Below are 15,159 nucleotides of genomic sequence, written 5' to 3' on the forward strand. Positions count from 1 at the left end.
AGCCCTCAGACAAGCCAAACATAAGGCTCGGGGGCCAGAACCCAGCCCACTGGACAGGGTCGGGAGATGTGACGCACCACGGGGAGCGTACGCTCACATTTTGATCTAAAATGCTCTGTTCCCAGCTCTGTTCTGGGATGCACCCTGGACCCAGTGCAGGGGTGGGAGACAGAAGGACTCTGGCCAAAATAACATCTCCGATGGACAGAGTCTCCCAGCCCATGCATGTAGATGTTGTTGAACTGCAGAGCTCCTGCAGTGACAGGCTGCTGCATCCTCGATGCATGAAGGAGCGTTTCCACAGGTCCTTCCTCCCTGCAGCTGTCAGACTGCACAATCAGAACTGCTCCCAACAAACACAGATGTTTACATCTGTGCTGTAACTGCAATAAGTTAATTAACCGATTCGCACTACAACCTGGTTTGCCTCTTACCTGTAGTTATTTAATTTAATTTAATAACTGTACAGTACTCTGTTTATAGTAACAATTGTCCTTAATGTAAATATGTAAGAAAAATTGTGTATGTTTCTGCTCTGTGTCCTGTTTGTTTGTATATGTGTCTTTTTGGCTGCTGTTACAACCAAATTTCTCCTTGTGGGACAATTAAAGGATTATCCTAAAATCTGACAAAATCATAAAATTAGAGAAGAAAGGTTTATTCTTTATATTTTTAAACCCACCAACACGTTTAACGAATCATTTTCTTGAAATACAAAAATGAACGTATGCACAAATTCTGGAGCCTATCCTGGCTCTGCGAGGGCGAGAGGCGGAGTCCACCGAAGGCGTCCGCTATGCACCAACTCCAACACTTCCTCACACGTACTGCGATGATGATAAGCTGGACTCTGCAGGTTTGATGTGAAGCCAGTGAGCCACATGACCTCGGGGTCAGTGTGTCTGCCAAACAAAGATTTACATTTTAAATGAAGGTTTTCCACATAAATGAGTTAAAACTACAAATTTGACCCTTTTGAATGATTTTCTTTACTTCATAAGTCCAGAAAACTTTCAGGGCTGAAAAACTACAAACACTGTAACACCCACTGCAAAACTCACAGTGTTGTTGATGCAGTGATCATCAGTATGAGGGCACATATCACAGTTTGATGTCTTTGACTTAGAGGGAAAATGCATTGTGGGTAAATTTTCAGCGTGGAGCCTGTGGGACAGGTGTGCGTTAACCTGATACCAGGATGGTCTCCTGGCTGGGACTTTCAGTCTTATGTGGAAACAGCCTGTGATTTGGTGCACTGGTGTATAAATATGGTGTTTCTTGTGGTGGTTAGCTGTGGCAGGAAGTCAGCATGAGTTCTGTGGAAAGTGACGAGTGGGTCAGGGTACCGAGTCATACGCTCACTTTTTCCTAAGAATCCTTCGGGTCACATGATCAGTGTCGGGTATATAAAGGCTGCGTTTCTGTGAGGTCAGCAGCTCTCAGCCAATCAGACACCGTCTGCACGGTACGACTCCTCCCTCAGCATACGGGATCTACACCCATCTTAGTTTAGTACTTTCCAGTGTTTTTAGGATCTGACTGAAGCTTTAATCCTACTCACAGCACTTTGATCTGTATTTTAATGGGATTATAGACCCTGGCTCCATTCACATTAACAGCTCTGACTCCTATTATTACAGCTTATTGGAGTTCTGTCAGTGTTTTCTGTTGGAAGTTCACATTTCTGTCACGATATCGCTTTAAAACTCTGTTTGCGCACAAATCTTTCAACTCAGTTTGATGCAGAATCCCAGAAAGTCCCACATCAGCAAAGTGTGTCCGTCTCAGGCCGAGGACAAACGGGGTCCACTCAGTCCAGGCTCGCAGTGTGCTAGTCCACCCAGAAGCTGTGAAGAAGAGTATAAAAAGGCTGTGCCAGTGAGAGCTGCCATGGTTGTCATGGTAACAGAGCTGAGCATGCTCACTCTGAGCAGAAACCAGACTCAAGCATCCTGATTTTCTTCAATCCCTGTGATCTCTGAGGTTTGACTCCAGCAGCGATTATCGATCCTATCATCACTCCAATCAATCTGTTTGATTGGCTCTGTTTCAATAAAGTCACAGCCTTTCATTAGAGCTGGGCGATAGAACGATAACGATATGTATTGTGAAATAACTTTTTCTCGATAGAAAAGTTAAACTATTGAGATAGACCTCACCGCTCTTGTCCTCTTAAAAAAAAAACCCAGCCAATCCAAATTAAGTAGCGCAGAGCCGAACCAATCACAGCCGCAGTGTCACGTCACGTGACTTGTTACGTACAGCACAAGTGCCAAGCCGCACATGTGTATTTGTTTGGGAAGCAGCCAGCCGCCGTGCCGCCGGGTAACGGAGGAAATGAGTGTGCCGAGAGCGCGACCGAAGGTTACCGAGGAGAAAACAGACGATGGTTCCAACGCCGGAGAGATTGTCGAACGGAAGAGCCACAGAAGCTCCGTAGTGTGAAGGTATTTCTGCTATTTCAAGTCTGACAAAAACAGAGCAGCTGCACTGTAAATGTGCCGAAAGCAAGTCTGGAAATACAATAAAGCGGTGCAGCTCAGTCTCTGACTGGAAGCGCTGATTCGTCATTCGGCTTTTGTCAGACTAAAGTAACTGTTACAGCTGTTTGAAAAGCTCAGCTATACAACAAGGAGAGGTCGAGAATTTCCTTTTAGTTCTCAGTTTAGTTGATATTGACAAAAGTTAGTCAGTTTTGTCTGATCTTCTGTAAAACAAACTAAGATTTATTTTTAGAAGTAATATTTTGTTTCTAAGTGGAATTGACAGTTTAGTCTGTTTCGTTTGTTCTATTTTGAAACTTAAACGCTTTAGCGGCTGCCTTTTGTGTAGTTTGCAATATTTGCCTTTATTTATCTGAAAAAGTCTCATGTTCCTTAAGTACATCTACCCTGTTGAACTTATTATGGGAAATAAATATTTAAATAAAAACAAGCTGCTGATTATTTCACATTTTACTTGTGAGCAACGGCACATTTAAATCTTACAAATATAGTTATTTGGCTGATATCGTGATAGATATCGTTATCGCCTGAAATGAAAAAAACATATCGTGATATGAAAAAATCTCATATCGCCCAGCTCTACTTTTCATGTGTCAAAGCTTCACCCTCTGTTGGTCTTCCTTGGTCTCTTGTGTTCTGGGGGCCTCTGGATGTCTGGAGTTTTGATCTCCTCCATACCTGCTTCATGCCCTGGAGGACGGGGCTGTGGCCCCCCCACACCCTCTAGCAGATCATTACATGAAGGAACCTTTTAAAAACAAGCGCGTCCATGCTCACAGGTGTACACACGGGTGCTCACACCCACAAACTACACCCTTTTTGGCTCCTACCTCAAAGCACACTGTGTTCTGTTGATCTTATGTGCTGCACAATAATGTTTAATATTTAGTATTTACTGTCATATTCCCATATATCATTGTGATGTTGTTTATTCTATTACTCTTGTTCTCTTCTGCTTGTTTTCTTTTTTCTTTCTCAGCAGGTGATCCAGGTGATCGATAGATGCTTTTTCTTTTTCTGCCCGTTCTGTTGGTTTTTGTTTTTTGCCCTTCTCCCCCGTCCCTCTTCTCAGCTGTTTCTCTTTCTTTCTCCCCTTCTTTCCCCCAGTCAAGTCTGTCCCGTATTCAGTAAGTGAAAATAAAATAAACAATAAAAGGTGAATCAAATGGACCATTACGGCAAGGCTGGGATGGTCAGTTTGGTAAAGTAAATCCGTTGGGCATCTTTCTTTGCCTTTAGACAACAATTCTGATGCAAAAGAGCCAAACGGGACAGGCAAAATAAATAAATAAATAAAAATCCCAATATAAAGTGAGAGAACACTCTCGATCGTCCCCACAAACCCTCCACACCACATCAGGCACAAAACGAGACCTCGGATCAGGCGAAAAGCAGGAAGCGAAGCCGTCCGTTAACAACGGCACGCCATATCCATCCACTGACATTTTGAAATTCATATAACTCTGTTATAATTCAAACAAAACATTTTCATGACTTTTCCTGAAACGGACTTTTTCATCAAACAGGGAATTTTGAGTTGTGTGTGATCAAAAGAAAAAGATTAAGACCACCTAAAACTGCCCGACGTCATTTTGACTCCTTGGGAATGGATGTAAAACTATTGCCTAGCAACACTTACCGTTTACACACATGTTGATATGAAGGCGGCTGTACCATGAGCTAAAGCGAGCAGACATTCATCCTTTTAAGTACCTTAAATAAATAAAGTAAACTTCATTTAAAACCAGTCCTAACTCACAGAGCTCCAGTTCATCTAACATTTTCTTCCATTTCACTTTTACTCAGTGCTACATCCTGGACTCTGTTTGGCTGCAGTTCACACTCCACACCAGCAGGTGGCAGTAACACACCATTTCTTATTATTGAACATTTTTATTTAATCATTATTAAACATCAGGTCTCTCTGTTGGTACATATTAGTTGGTCTGCCTGGTTACAGCAGGATGTAAGTTAGCTTAAACGAGTCAACAGTCCCGAGTCAGTCGAACGATCGGAGTCCTCGAAGCGACGCCAGCTCAGTTTAGGCTTTCTGTGTATTTCTCATGGCTTCATCTGCTGTTCTGTTTTCTGTGGCTCATATTTTTCATCCATTCTCTTCCTCTCATCCAGGTCAGGGTCACGGGGGGTGGGGCTAAAACTTTCCCAGGTGCCTGTGGGTACAGGGTACACCCTGGACGGGTCTACCACAGGGCACACACAGACAGACACACACCCAGTCACCTGTTTTATATTGTGTATCATAGTTGGTTTTGTATATGTGGGTAATGACCTGTCTGATCGACTGTATCAGACATCATGCTTTCTCTTATTTACTTGTTCTTGTTTCCTGGTTGTCTCTTTAGCCAATCGTGTTTTTCTCGATGAGACGCAACAAATACGAAAGCTGCACTTCTGCACGGGCGGTGAGGATGTTCCCCTGTTTTATACGAAGTAGAAGCTGCAATCAGTTTTGGAAAAAGTCACGCATACATCCTTATTTATCCAGGTAAACACTCTGACACGCCCCCTTGGAGCTGGGACATACAAGATGGCATCTTTACCTTATGTTACACTAACGCTGGCGATCAGGATACAGCTGGTTACAACCTGCCAAGATAACCCAGGATTTGATCTGCGCATTGGGGGGGTGGCGTGTGCCACATTACAAACCTGACACGAGCTCAGCACGAATACATGAATGTTTACAGAACAATGAAACCGCTTCAACTTTGTTTTATCCTATTTTATGTTTTCTGCTTTGACTACTTTTGTCAACAGATGTGATATATAAATAAACTTGAACTTGCTGCCAACAGGGGGAAAAAAGACTATTGAAGCTCAGCGCACGAAGCCCCCAGACCCTCCCGTTCTCCCCGTAGTGGTCCGAGGGATCCTCCAGGAATGGTGACGCTACGTTCAGGACAGCTGATTGGCCTGCCACCTTCAGGAAACCGACGTTAACCCTGAAGTCACCCGGATCAGCCAAAAAGTCGTCTTTGTGGTGCACACCTCCGATCATCAGAGCGCTTTACTATCACAGAGTTTATGAATCAACATGATGCTCGGCCCTCACACAGTCACAGTCCACCAATCAGCAGTCAGCATAGCTGGGGCCTTCCAAAATAAAATACCTGCTGACCTCTGATCTCACAGACAGACCTCTCCTGGATGTTTCCATGACAACCAGGAGGTCCGAAGGAGTTCAGGACTCTGAGTTCAGGGAGGAGATTTTATCGATGGACTGCAGCAGCTGAGACACCAAACGCAGAGTCTCTGCTTCCCCCAGCAGCTGCCTGCAGAGACAGGTGTGACAGAGACAGGTGAGACAGACAGGTGTGACAGAGACAGGTGTGACAGAGACAGGTGAGACAGAGACAGGTGAGACAGAGACAGGTGAGACAGACAGGTGAGACAGAGACAGGTGAGACAGACAGGTGAGACAGACACAGGTGAGACAGACACAGGTGAGACAGACACAGGTGAGACAGACACAGGTGAGACAGACACAGGTGACAGGGAGAGAGTAGCAGCATTAACAGCTTGGTGTTGTGGCTGATGGCTGTATGTGTCTGCAGGTACTGACCTGATGGAGGAGTGGGCGTGGCTCGCCATCTTGTTCAGGTAGTCGGATGCCACCTGAGCATTTTGCCTCATCGTCATGACGACCTGAGACTCCATCGACTTCAGACCGTTGTTCTCAGCCCGCAGAGAATCCACCTCGGCCTCAAACACACACACACACACACGCGCTGATACACACAGCCAGCAGATTATCAATAATCAATGATTCATTCTCCATCTCACCTGCAGCTGCTGTAGCTCCGCCTTCAGTTTGGAAACGGCGTTCTCCGCTTTCACCGCTCGCCTCTAACATGGACAGACGTAGAGTATTTTTACACACACAATCTCACACACACACACACACACACACGTTCATGCAAACACTGTGTTTGTGTGTACCGTCATCAGGTGGAGGTTCTGCTCCACAGAGTGAACCATGCTCTCCAGGTCCTGGGCCTCCTTCTCTTCCTGACGCCTCCTCTGCAGCAGCTCCTCCGAGAGCTGCGACGCCCTGGGAGACAGAGGCATGCTGGGTAAATGATTGGTCAGCGACATATTGCGGCGCTGTCCTGTGATTGGTTGGTACAAACCTGCGTTCGTTCACTTCGGCTCTCCTCTGCAGCTCCCTGACGGTCCTCCTCAGTGCTGCGTTCTCCTCCTTCAGCTGAGACAGAACAGGAGCTCGTTAATACGCCTGTTCTGCTTTGTCCCACGCTCCCTGAACTAAGCGCTCCGTGGTTGGGTTACCTGCTGCGTCTGGCTGCTCCTGGCACTCCTCCTCCTGCAGAAGGTGGCTGGCTCAACCATTGAGGTCTCGTCATCTCCTTCATAGTTCTCTCCTCCTCCTACTGCACCTCCTCCTGCAGCTGCTTCAGGTTTGGAGGAGAACCTGGTGACACAGGTGAAGGTGACTTCACGGCAGGTGCAGTTTCATCTGCACAGAAGCTGCTCGGACATTTTTACGCCCCGCCCTTCATCTGACTCACCTGGTCTCCTCCTCTTCTTCTTCCTCCTCTGTGCACAGGGAGGAGGTGCTGCCAATGCCTGACTGGAAGCTCCGCCCCCACTCCTCCTCCTCCTCCTGATGAGACAGACAGAGGCTGTGTGAGGCGGGTCGGGTGTATCCTTCGTAGTCCACGCTATCCCAGGATTCACTGCGAATCTGAGGTTGAAGAAATGTTTTGGAAAAAATGGCGGCCTGTCGAAGGGAAGCGGTCCAGAAACGGACGAATGTTAGCATAACGAAGAATCTGAAAACATGTTAAACTCAGCTAACCTTCGGCGAAGTTAGGTGACGTTAGCGATATCTAACATGGCTCGGGTCGTACGAGCTTTGGTCTGTTTGTCGCTGTGAAGCCAAACGTACGTCAACGTTTACACCGAGCAGACGGTTAAGGCTGTGCGCCAAGTGTGTTTACGGGGACCAAACATCTGGCCCCTGGACTGTGCTGAGGACACAGACTCAAGCATGCTGCGCTGAAGTTCTCATCCTGTGTAAGCTACTAATGATAGACAGACCGTGTGCTTAGAGGAGAAAACTGTGTTTTCATCTGTTAACAGATATTTGATCAAGTTGTTTGTTGTTAACGGCGAATCAGTCGCAGGTATTGAATTTGAACTGAAATGTACGAAATTATATTCCATAACCAACACGCTGCTAGTTTCACGCTATTATGGGTAGGCGGAGCCTAAAGAAGCACAGGCTCCCGGTGTGATTGGTCCTTTTGATGGACACTTCAGATTACACTGTGGCAGCGGCAGAAACACTGTTTTTAACTGTCCAGCCGTGGAAATACTGACACCTGTCAGTGGGTTGTTGATGTCGAAGCATGGAGGGGCCTAAGGGAACACCTGTCACCATCTTACAGTGACTGCAGCCATTCCCCAACCCTCTGTGAGTGGGACTCATCAGTGGGTTAGAGTGGGCCCATACTGCTGTGTCAGTCGTTATGCAGATGTGCTGTTTATAAGGTTGGAACCTGCAGTCAGCTGACACCGAAGGAGTCACCTGATGATGAGACTCCCACTGAAAACGTCCAGATGAACACAACCAGCTTTTTGGGATTTTCCTAACCTTGAACTGAACATGAGCAACACCAAAGAGATGGTGGTGACCTTCTCCAGCAGGCAGCGTGGTTCTGTGCTCACAGCTGTGACACGCGTGTGTTTGTGACGGAGACGCTGTTTTCTGCAGATTTTGAGAAACAGCAGCTGAGCTCAGGTCACCTCTGCAGTTTCATGAGAACAGTTACAGCAGCATGACGTGGGCTGAACACTCAGCGTGGGGCCGATGGACGGTTTGAGTCTGAGCTGTGAGCCGATTACACGCTCGGCCCACAGCGATCACATCCACGACCGCCACAGCGCAGCGGTTTGAAGTTTGTGTCACTCTTTTAAATATGCACATGTACACGCGTGTCACAGCTGTGAGCACAGACCCACTCTGTGTTTGTGCTCGCTGCCTTAGGACAGAGGTGCACCTCCAGCTGTGCAGCTCTGACCTCAGTGCGTGCCTGCTCCGGGTCCGGGTCCTGGTTCTTCCAGCGCAGAAACTCTCTGAAGGAGAACGGGTTGAGCTCCTCCGCCTCCACCCCCTCCACCTCCTCATCTGCACACACAGAACAGCTGGAGCTGTGACGGAGGCTCACATGGCGACTGCAGACCCCCTCCCCCCCGGACACTCACCGTCTGTGATGATCAGAGTCTTGCCGCCTCTCTGGTTGGACATGTCGGACTCGCAGACAGACACGTGGCTCGCTCCGCGCCCTGACTTCCGTTCACGTATCGATCATAACTATCGATCAGCCTCTGAATCTCCTCTGCGGGACCAAACCAAACCCGGAAACACCAGCCGACGGCTCCCGGTGCACGTGATCCACATTCACACTTATCATTGGCTGGAACCACTTCGTGACGTCAGAGAAAAAATAGCCCACAAGGAAGCGCGTGTCCCGCAAGGTCCCGGTCAAGAAATCGAAGCACGCGTCGCGGTTCGTGGACGCGCAGAGACCCGGATGCTGGTTCTGGCTCTGCTGAGTGCAGAGCTCGCTGAGAAGGCGCGCGCATGCTGACAGCACCGGCGGGGTTCCGGTTTCACGGTGAGTGTGAGTCTCGGACACGCGGTCTGTGTTTGAACGCTGCCACAGTGGGGCGTGGGGATGTTGCACTGTGTGCTCTGGGGCTCCGAGCCCACGGATGTCCACGATCCTGCGGCAGAAACCCAAACTCTTCTTCTCTTGTTCTTGATTTTGTCTCTCATGTGTCTGCAGAGCTGAAGGATGTCTGAAAAGGGGACTCCTGAGGGGGAGCGTCCTCAGTCCCAAACCCAGTCCACCCTGTCCCCGTCCCAGGCCAAGTCCCAGTCCCAGCCTGGTTCCAGTTCATCCAGTGGGCCCAGCTCAGCCAGTCAGTCGTCGAGTGGCTCGGGGACTCTGAGCAGCGTGGACACCATCCCCGTAACGCTCGCGTCCGTCCCAGAGGAGCCCGAGCCGCAACCCTGGGGCCGCCTACTGCCCATGGTCCCGGGCTTCAGGAGCCACGGTACCGCTGCTCACAACACGCCGGCTCGTCCTCTGTTCACTCTGTTCTTAATCAGGTTCCATTAAACTGAACATATTGTGCTGTGTCTGGAAATAGTAATTAGTAGAATTAGCAGCAGAATTAGCATAATCAGCCAGCCGAGCTCTGCTGTTCCATACTTTAAGTAACACATGAAGTAATCAGGATACTTCTGTTCAGCAGACAGTGCTTCAGGTGTGACAGATCTTTAGACTGTAGATAAAAGATGGACGTGGCATCCTGGTTTTTTAACACCTCTTCCTGTTTCAAGCAGTGACCAAAGGATGAGCTAGCTGCTGCTGCTAATTAGCAACCAAATAAAATCCCAGAATTGCAGGTTTTGTAATTCCACGGGGGGATAGAAGACTGCATAGAGGAGTACTTCCTGTTTCCTGTTTGTTTGTTTACAGACTGCATAGAGGAGCACTTCCTGTTTCCTGTTTGTTTGTTTACAGACTGCATAGAGGACCAGTACCTGTTTGGACGGGACTCCAAGTGTAACTACGTCCTGGAGGATCCAAATGACCGAAATTCCAGAAAGTTCCGAATCTACAGCAAGAAACACTTCAGGATCTACAGAGTGAGACTACTGCAGTACTACTACCACTGATATTAGCACTGATCGTACTGTGAGTACTGCGCTCACGGGGCTTTAACGTCGCCCTCTCCACCTGTGTGTGTCAGGAGGGCTCGGAGGTCTTCGTGGAGGACCTCAGTAATAACGGCACTTTTCTCGATGGGATTCCAATCGGGAAAGACAAGAAGCTTCCTCTGGTCAATAACGCCGTCATCTCTCTGGCTGAACAACGAAACCGAGGTGACTCCGCCCACAAGAACAGCACCTGAAAACACCTGGACACCCTGGTGCCGGTCTCACCTCCTGCTCATGTCTCTCTGCAGTCTTTGTCTTCATCGACCTGATGTCGGACGATCAGTCCAGCCTACCCAGAGACCTGCAAGACAAATACCTACTGACGCGACGCATCGGCACGTGAGTTGTTTCGTGGCGTTGTGATGTCATTTCCTGTGCCACCCTGCTGACTGTGTGTGTTTCAGAGGAGTGTGTGGCGAGGTCCGGCTGGCTTTCGAGCGATCCACCTGCAGGAAGTTTGCAGTGAAAATCATAAACAAGAAGAACTTTCAGTCTGAAGGGGTGAGTCGCCTCATCTGCTCTCTGATTGGCTGAGACCCGCTGCTCGTTTCTTTCGACTGCGTGTTTGTCAGCAGGTGTGATGGTGTCAGTTCATTTATGAATTTTAATAGCGTCAAAAATGCAGACACCCCTCTCTGTCAAACTAACAGTGCACTGCATGAAATCACCACTAGGGGGCGGGAAACTCTCAGTACACTGCTTAATTTAAATATTTCTGGTGCCAGCCAATCAGGTATTGAATTGAACTCAGTTTAACCCAATGAAATGTCAGCAAGGTGTGAAAACACAGATACCTCCCAGAGAACTACAAACATGGCGTCTCAACCTTATTTTGAGTTGAAGGGGAACAACAACTTATTTTTCTGTCCAATCACAGACGGCGACACGAAACGCAAAGACGGAGATTGACATCCTGCAGAGGGTCGACCACGTGAGTAACACCAACGAAGAAGAAGAAAAAGCACAAGTACAGGAACGCTCCTTTATCGCCAGTAACAACACTCATCCTTCCTTTCCTTCTCTTCACTCCTTGTCTCCTGCAGCCTTGTCTCATAAAGACGGAGGACTTCTATCAGACGGAGGAAAGTTTCTACATCGTGTTGGAGCTGTGCGTGAAACTGCACCTGTCTCTCTCACCCGTCTCTCAGGCCACGTCCACACTAATACGTTTTTGTTTTTTTCTCTCCGTTTTGGCCTCCCGTCCAAACTGAGACGCCGTTTTCGCTCAAGGAAAACGCCGCGTTTTGAAAACGGATAGATTTGAACACGGTGCTTTTCCAAAATGAATTTCCAAAGAGTTGCCAACACTGGTGTGACCCGAGTGGACAAGGCCAAAATTGGCCTTATTCAGTTCTGTCTGTCCCCTCCCAAGACTGATATGGACAACCAGATCGTGGTGTCAGACTACACCCAAATGGACCGCGTGTTGTGGGAGGAGCGTGCTTACATCCTCAACTTGGTAAAACAGATTAAGAAGGCTTATCACATAGTCATGTGATGCAGTCATGTGACCAATTAAACTGAGATAGCGGAGGGCGTTACACAGCAGTTGTTTTGTTTGACAGCCCTATTAAAGATCAACATCAGCCTGTACATGCTCCTGAGAGCTTTTCTTCAAATTCTTTAATTCTCACTCGCTTTTGCAACTTTGTACTTTTGTGTTACTTGCAGCAACGACTCCACCTCATTGTGAGTCCATTTAAAAAACTCGGTGCTTTTCCTCCACATTTTGCCGACGTGTCAACGAGCCGGAACGTAAATAAACGGCAGACAGAAATGAGGCAGGTCGAATCTTCTTGCGTTTCACGCATGTGCAGGACTGGAACGGAAGTGTTTTTGGCCGTTTCAATGTGGACGTACAACTCTGTGAACGCTAGTGTGGACGCAGCCTCTCTCTCACCTGTGTCTCTCTCTCACCTGTGTCTCTCTCTCACCTGTGTCTCTCTCTCACCTGTGTCTCTCTCTCACCTGTCAGGATGGAGGGGGGGGAGCTGTTCCACAGAGTGAAGTCGAAGCAGCAGCTCAACGAATCTGTTGCCAAACTTTATTTTTACCAGATGCTTCGTGCTGTGGAGGTTAGCTGGTGTTGCTATGGTAACGAGCACGCGCACACACACAAACACACACAGGTGCAGCGACTGTAACTGTGTGTGTGTGTGTGTGTGTGTGTGTGTGTGTGTGTGTGTAGTATCTCCACAGTAACGGGATCATCCACAGAGACCTGAAGCCGGAGAACATCCTGCTGTCCTCACAGGACGATGTGTGTCTCATCAAGGTACGTGCGCTCACCTGCAGCATCACCTGCAGCATCACCCCCTCCTCACTGTGTGTGTGTGTGTGTGTGTGTGTGTGTGTGTGTGTGTGTGTGTGTGTGTGTGTGTGTGTGTGTGCGCGCGCGTCAGGTGACGGACTTTAACCAGTCACGGATCCTGGAGGAGGCGGTGCTGATGAGGACTCTGTGTGGGACTCCATCTTACCTGGCTCCGGAGGTGTTCACGCACGCGTCCACCACAGGTTACGGGCTCGCCGTGGACGCCTGGAGCCTCGGCGTGCTGCTCTTCGTCTGGTAGGCTCCGGCCTCCTGCTGCAGGGTGATGATGGATGATTTGTGTTGTCAGGGAAACGCTTTCGTTCATTCACCTGTCGCGCCGCCTCGACTCGTGCGCTCGCTCGTTTGCCCGCCTGGTTACCCTCGGCACATGAAAACAGAGCCGCTGCCGGCACGCCAGAGTCTGTTTCTACTTCCTGCGTGGAGCCATTGACATCGATCGCACAATTGATCTATATTCAGACGAAAAAAACTTCAGAGTAGAAAAACTTTATTTTTTTCTGTAAAGCCCACAAACATGTTTAACGAATCATTTTCATAACTTGAAGTGCAAAAAGAAATTTTACATTTCTAAATAAAACAATTACAACACAACACTCTGACCGCACTCTGACCGCACTCTTCAAACTTCCCCCTCTTCCTAAACAACCAAGTGCCACATGTTGCCATATCATTTTTTGATTGGTTGACATGGTACACAGTAACACCAATAGGGAAGTGTTTGCTAGCACTGCCCGTTCTTCCTGCTGTAAACACAGTTTTATTCAGAAAAACGTGGCGTGTACTTTTATCATAACCCATTCAGACTCTGTCAGAACTGGTATAAAGTTTGAAGTCCGCACCTTCGACCCAGGTTGAAACGAGACTCTGGGTCGCTGGTTGCTGTGTCGTCTTAAATTGGTCGTGTGATTTTGACGCGCCGGTACCTCTGTCGACCCCAGAGTGTTAAACGTGCTCGTGGGCATCGGCTGCTTTTACACCCATGTTCAGTCCCTGGTCACCTGACCTTTGACCTCAGAAAGGCTCCTCCCTGGGATGAATCCGTATTACATACAGACAGAAAACGCTGGCTGTCAGCGGCAGAGTCTGACAGAAACGGCATTTCTGCAGCGACCGGCTGATTCCCGAGACCTCGGCACGCGTCGCTGTCCGAGGTGTTCACAGCGTCCTACGCCTGCTCACACCACCAACGAAGAAGAAGCAGAATACGCGTCCGCTTTTTATCCCTGTAGGACTCGGTTTCCATAAATGACTCGTGGTTTACGAGTCATTTATGGAACTTCGGCGGCGATGTCACCTGGCTCCTGCAGGCGTGTGACTGTCGAGGAAGCCGCAGAGAAACAGCCAGGGTCAGAGGTCAAACATCTCCACCTGAAAGCTGTGAAAATTTCTATGTAACGTTTGATGATTTGCTGAAACTCCAGCTTCATCACTGAGTCCTCCTCTCTCTCCTCCCGTGTCAGCCTGGGAGGTTACCCTCCGTTCCACGAGAGCTTTGGTCATCAGTCGGTCACCGATCAGATCATCAGAGGAGAGTTCACCATGGTTCAGTCCAAGTGGACGAGCGTCTCTGATCAAGGTACGAGCTGCTTCAGTTGAACTTTATCGATACTGTTAGTGATGACTGGCTCGCTGTCGGGCGCTCGCTGAGATTTTTCTAGAAATGAGCAAACGAGAGCCACTCACACCGCAGAGTCACCGTCAGGCTCACGGTGTGTTCAGGTGTGTCAGTGAGTCACTGCGTGTTCCACAGTGCGTCGGGGGGCTCAGGACTTTTGCACAGCACTGTTTTGGTTCCATCTTGTTTGGAACCTGAGGGTGAAAGGCGGAGCTTCCTGTGTTTGGACTCATATGACCCGTTTGTGTTTCAGCCAAAGACGTGGTGAGGAAGCTGCTGGTCGTTGATCCGATGAAGAGGATGAGCATCGAGGAAGCTCTGCAGCACCCCTGGCTACAGGTAACGCCTCACCTGACACCCCCCCCCCCACCCCCCCAAATAACCACACACCAGGCTGTGTTCAGTGTTTTTGTAGTGACTCCGCCCTCAACGATGGCGGTTGGCTGTCTGCAGCACAGCTGACGCCACAGCAGCAAGTCTTAAGAGGGTTAAAGATGTTCAGGTGCATTGTGGGAAGTGTAGGCTGCTCACTCTGTGATGGTTGCAGGACCAGAAGATGTTGGAGACGGCGCACAGGCTTATGTACCCGTCTGCAGAGGGAGGGGGGGCTGCTGCTGCCATGGTAACCACACATACACAACCACACACACAGTACAACCATGACTCTGCCTCCTGATCCATTGAGCTCCTCCCCCTGCAGGAGGCGGAGTCGACCTCAGGAAGACACCTGAGGAAACGAGGACGAGAAGGAGATGGCGAGGAGCAACATCCTGCCAAACGGAGCCAAGGCCCGCCCTCTTCCTCTGTGTAGTCACATGTCTCTGCTGCTGAACCTGGTGTAAATAAAGTTTTCTAATAAAGATTTTTACATTTTTGCTGAGTCTCTTTAATGTGCTCGTTTGAACACGCCTACAGCGCCGCAGCTCCTCCTCCAGCC

At 48.8% G+C, this 15,159-nt stretch overlaps 2 protein-coding genes across 5 annotated transcripts; one reads left to right on the forward strand and one right to left on the reverse strand.

Annotated features, from left to right (window-relative positions):
- Nucleotides 1-4,377: 4,377 nt before the first annotated feature.
- entr1 (endosome associated trafficking regulator 1) lies at nucleotides 4,378-8,865 on the reverse strand. Of its 4 annotated transcripts, none has more exons than XM_082554233.1 (9): nucleotides 8,751-8,865; nucleotides 8,567-8,673; nucleotides 7,052-7,143; nucleotides 6,813-6,954; nucleotides 6,656-6,729; nucleotides 6,465-6,576; nucleotides 6,309-6,371; nucleotides 6,088-6,227; nucleotides 4,378-5,797 (listed from the first exon to the last, which is right to left on the reverse strand). In XM_082554233.1, exons 1-9 carry the CDS (start codon nucleotides 8,791-8,793, stop codon nucleotides 5,707-5,709), a joined length of 864 nt encoding a protein of 287 aa, XP_082410359.1. In that variant the 5' UTR covers nucleotides 8,794-8,865; the 3' UTR covers nucleotides 4,378-5,706. The 4 variants fall into 4 exon arrangements, with proteins under 4 accessions (XP_082410359.1, XP_082410358.1, XP_082410357.1 ...); XM_082554232.1 differs by having other exon boundaries at nucleotides 7,052-7,146; XM_082554231.1 differs by having other exon boundaries at nucleotides 7,052-7,227.
- A 183-nt stretch (nucleotides 8,866-9,048) lies between these two features.
- Nucleotides 9,049-15,097, forward strand: chek2 (checkpoint kinase 2). The gene is made up of 15 exons (XM_082554222.1): nucleotides 9,049-9,163; nucleotides 9,335-9,605; nucleotides 10,079-10,203; nucleotides 10,308-10,440; nucleotides 10,524-10,614; nucleotides 10,680-10,776; nucleotides 11,153-11,206; nucleotides 11,319-11,383; nucleotides 12,251-12,350; nucleotides 12,464-12,550; nucleotides 12,678-12,841; nucleotides 14,068-14,183; nucleotides 14,476-14,561; nucleotides 14,770-14,844; nucleotides 14,923-15,097. The coding sequence occupies exons 2-15, from the start codon at nucleotides 9,344-9,346 to the stop codon at nucleotides 15,031-15,033; spliced, it is 1,566 nt and encodes a 521-aa protein (XP_082410348.1). The 5' UTR covers nucleotides 9,049-9,163; nucleotides 9,335-9,343; the 3' UTR covers nucleotides 15,034-15,097.
- Nucleotides 15,098-15,159: the final 62 nt, after the last annotated feature.

Source organism: Aulonocara stuartgranti (genome assembly GCF_965226115.1).
Source record: "Aulonocara stuartgranti genome assembly, chromosome: 12".
In the NCBI taxonomy this organism is placed as follows: Eukaryota; Metazoa; Chordata; class Actinopteri; order Cichliformes; family Cichlidae; genus Aulonocara; species Aulonocara stuartgranti.

Coding starts and splice junctions, on each gene's coding strand:
- chek2 (XM_082554222.1), top strand. CDS start 9,344: ATGTCTGAAAAGGGGACTCCTGAGGGGGAGCGTCCTCAGTCCCAAACC. Junction 10,777..11,152: donor AGAACTTTCAGTCTGAAGGG/GTGAGTCGCCTC, acceptor GTCCAATCACAG/ACGGCGACACGAAACGCAAA. Junction 12,551..12,677: donor ACGATGTGTGTCTCATCAAG/GTACGTGCGCTC, acceptor CGCGCGCGTCAG/GTGACGGACTTTAACCAGTC.
- entr1 (XM_082554230.1), bottom strand. CDS start 8,793: ATGTCCAACCAGAGAGGCGGCAAGACTCTGATCATCACAGACG. Junction 8,674..8,750: donor GACTCTGATCATCACAGACG/GTGAGTGTCCGG, acceptor CTGTGTGTGCAG/ATGAGGAGGTGGAGGGGGTG. Junction 6,372..6,464: donor AGAACCTCCACCTGATGACG/GTACACACAAAC, acceptor TGTCCATGTTAG/AGGCGAGCGGTGAAAGCGGA.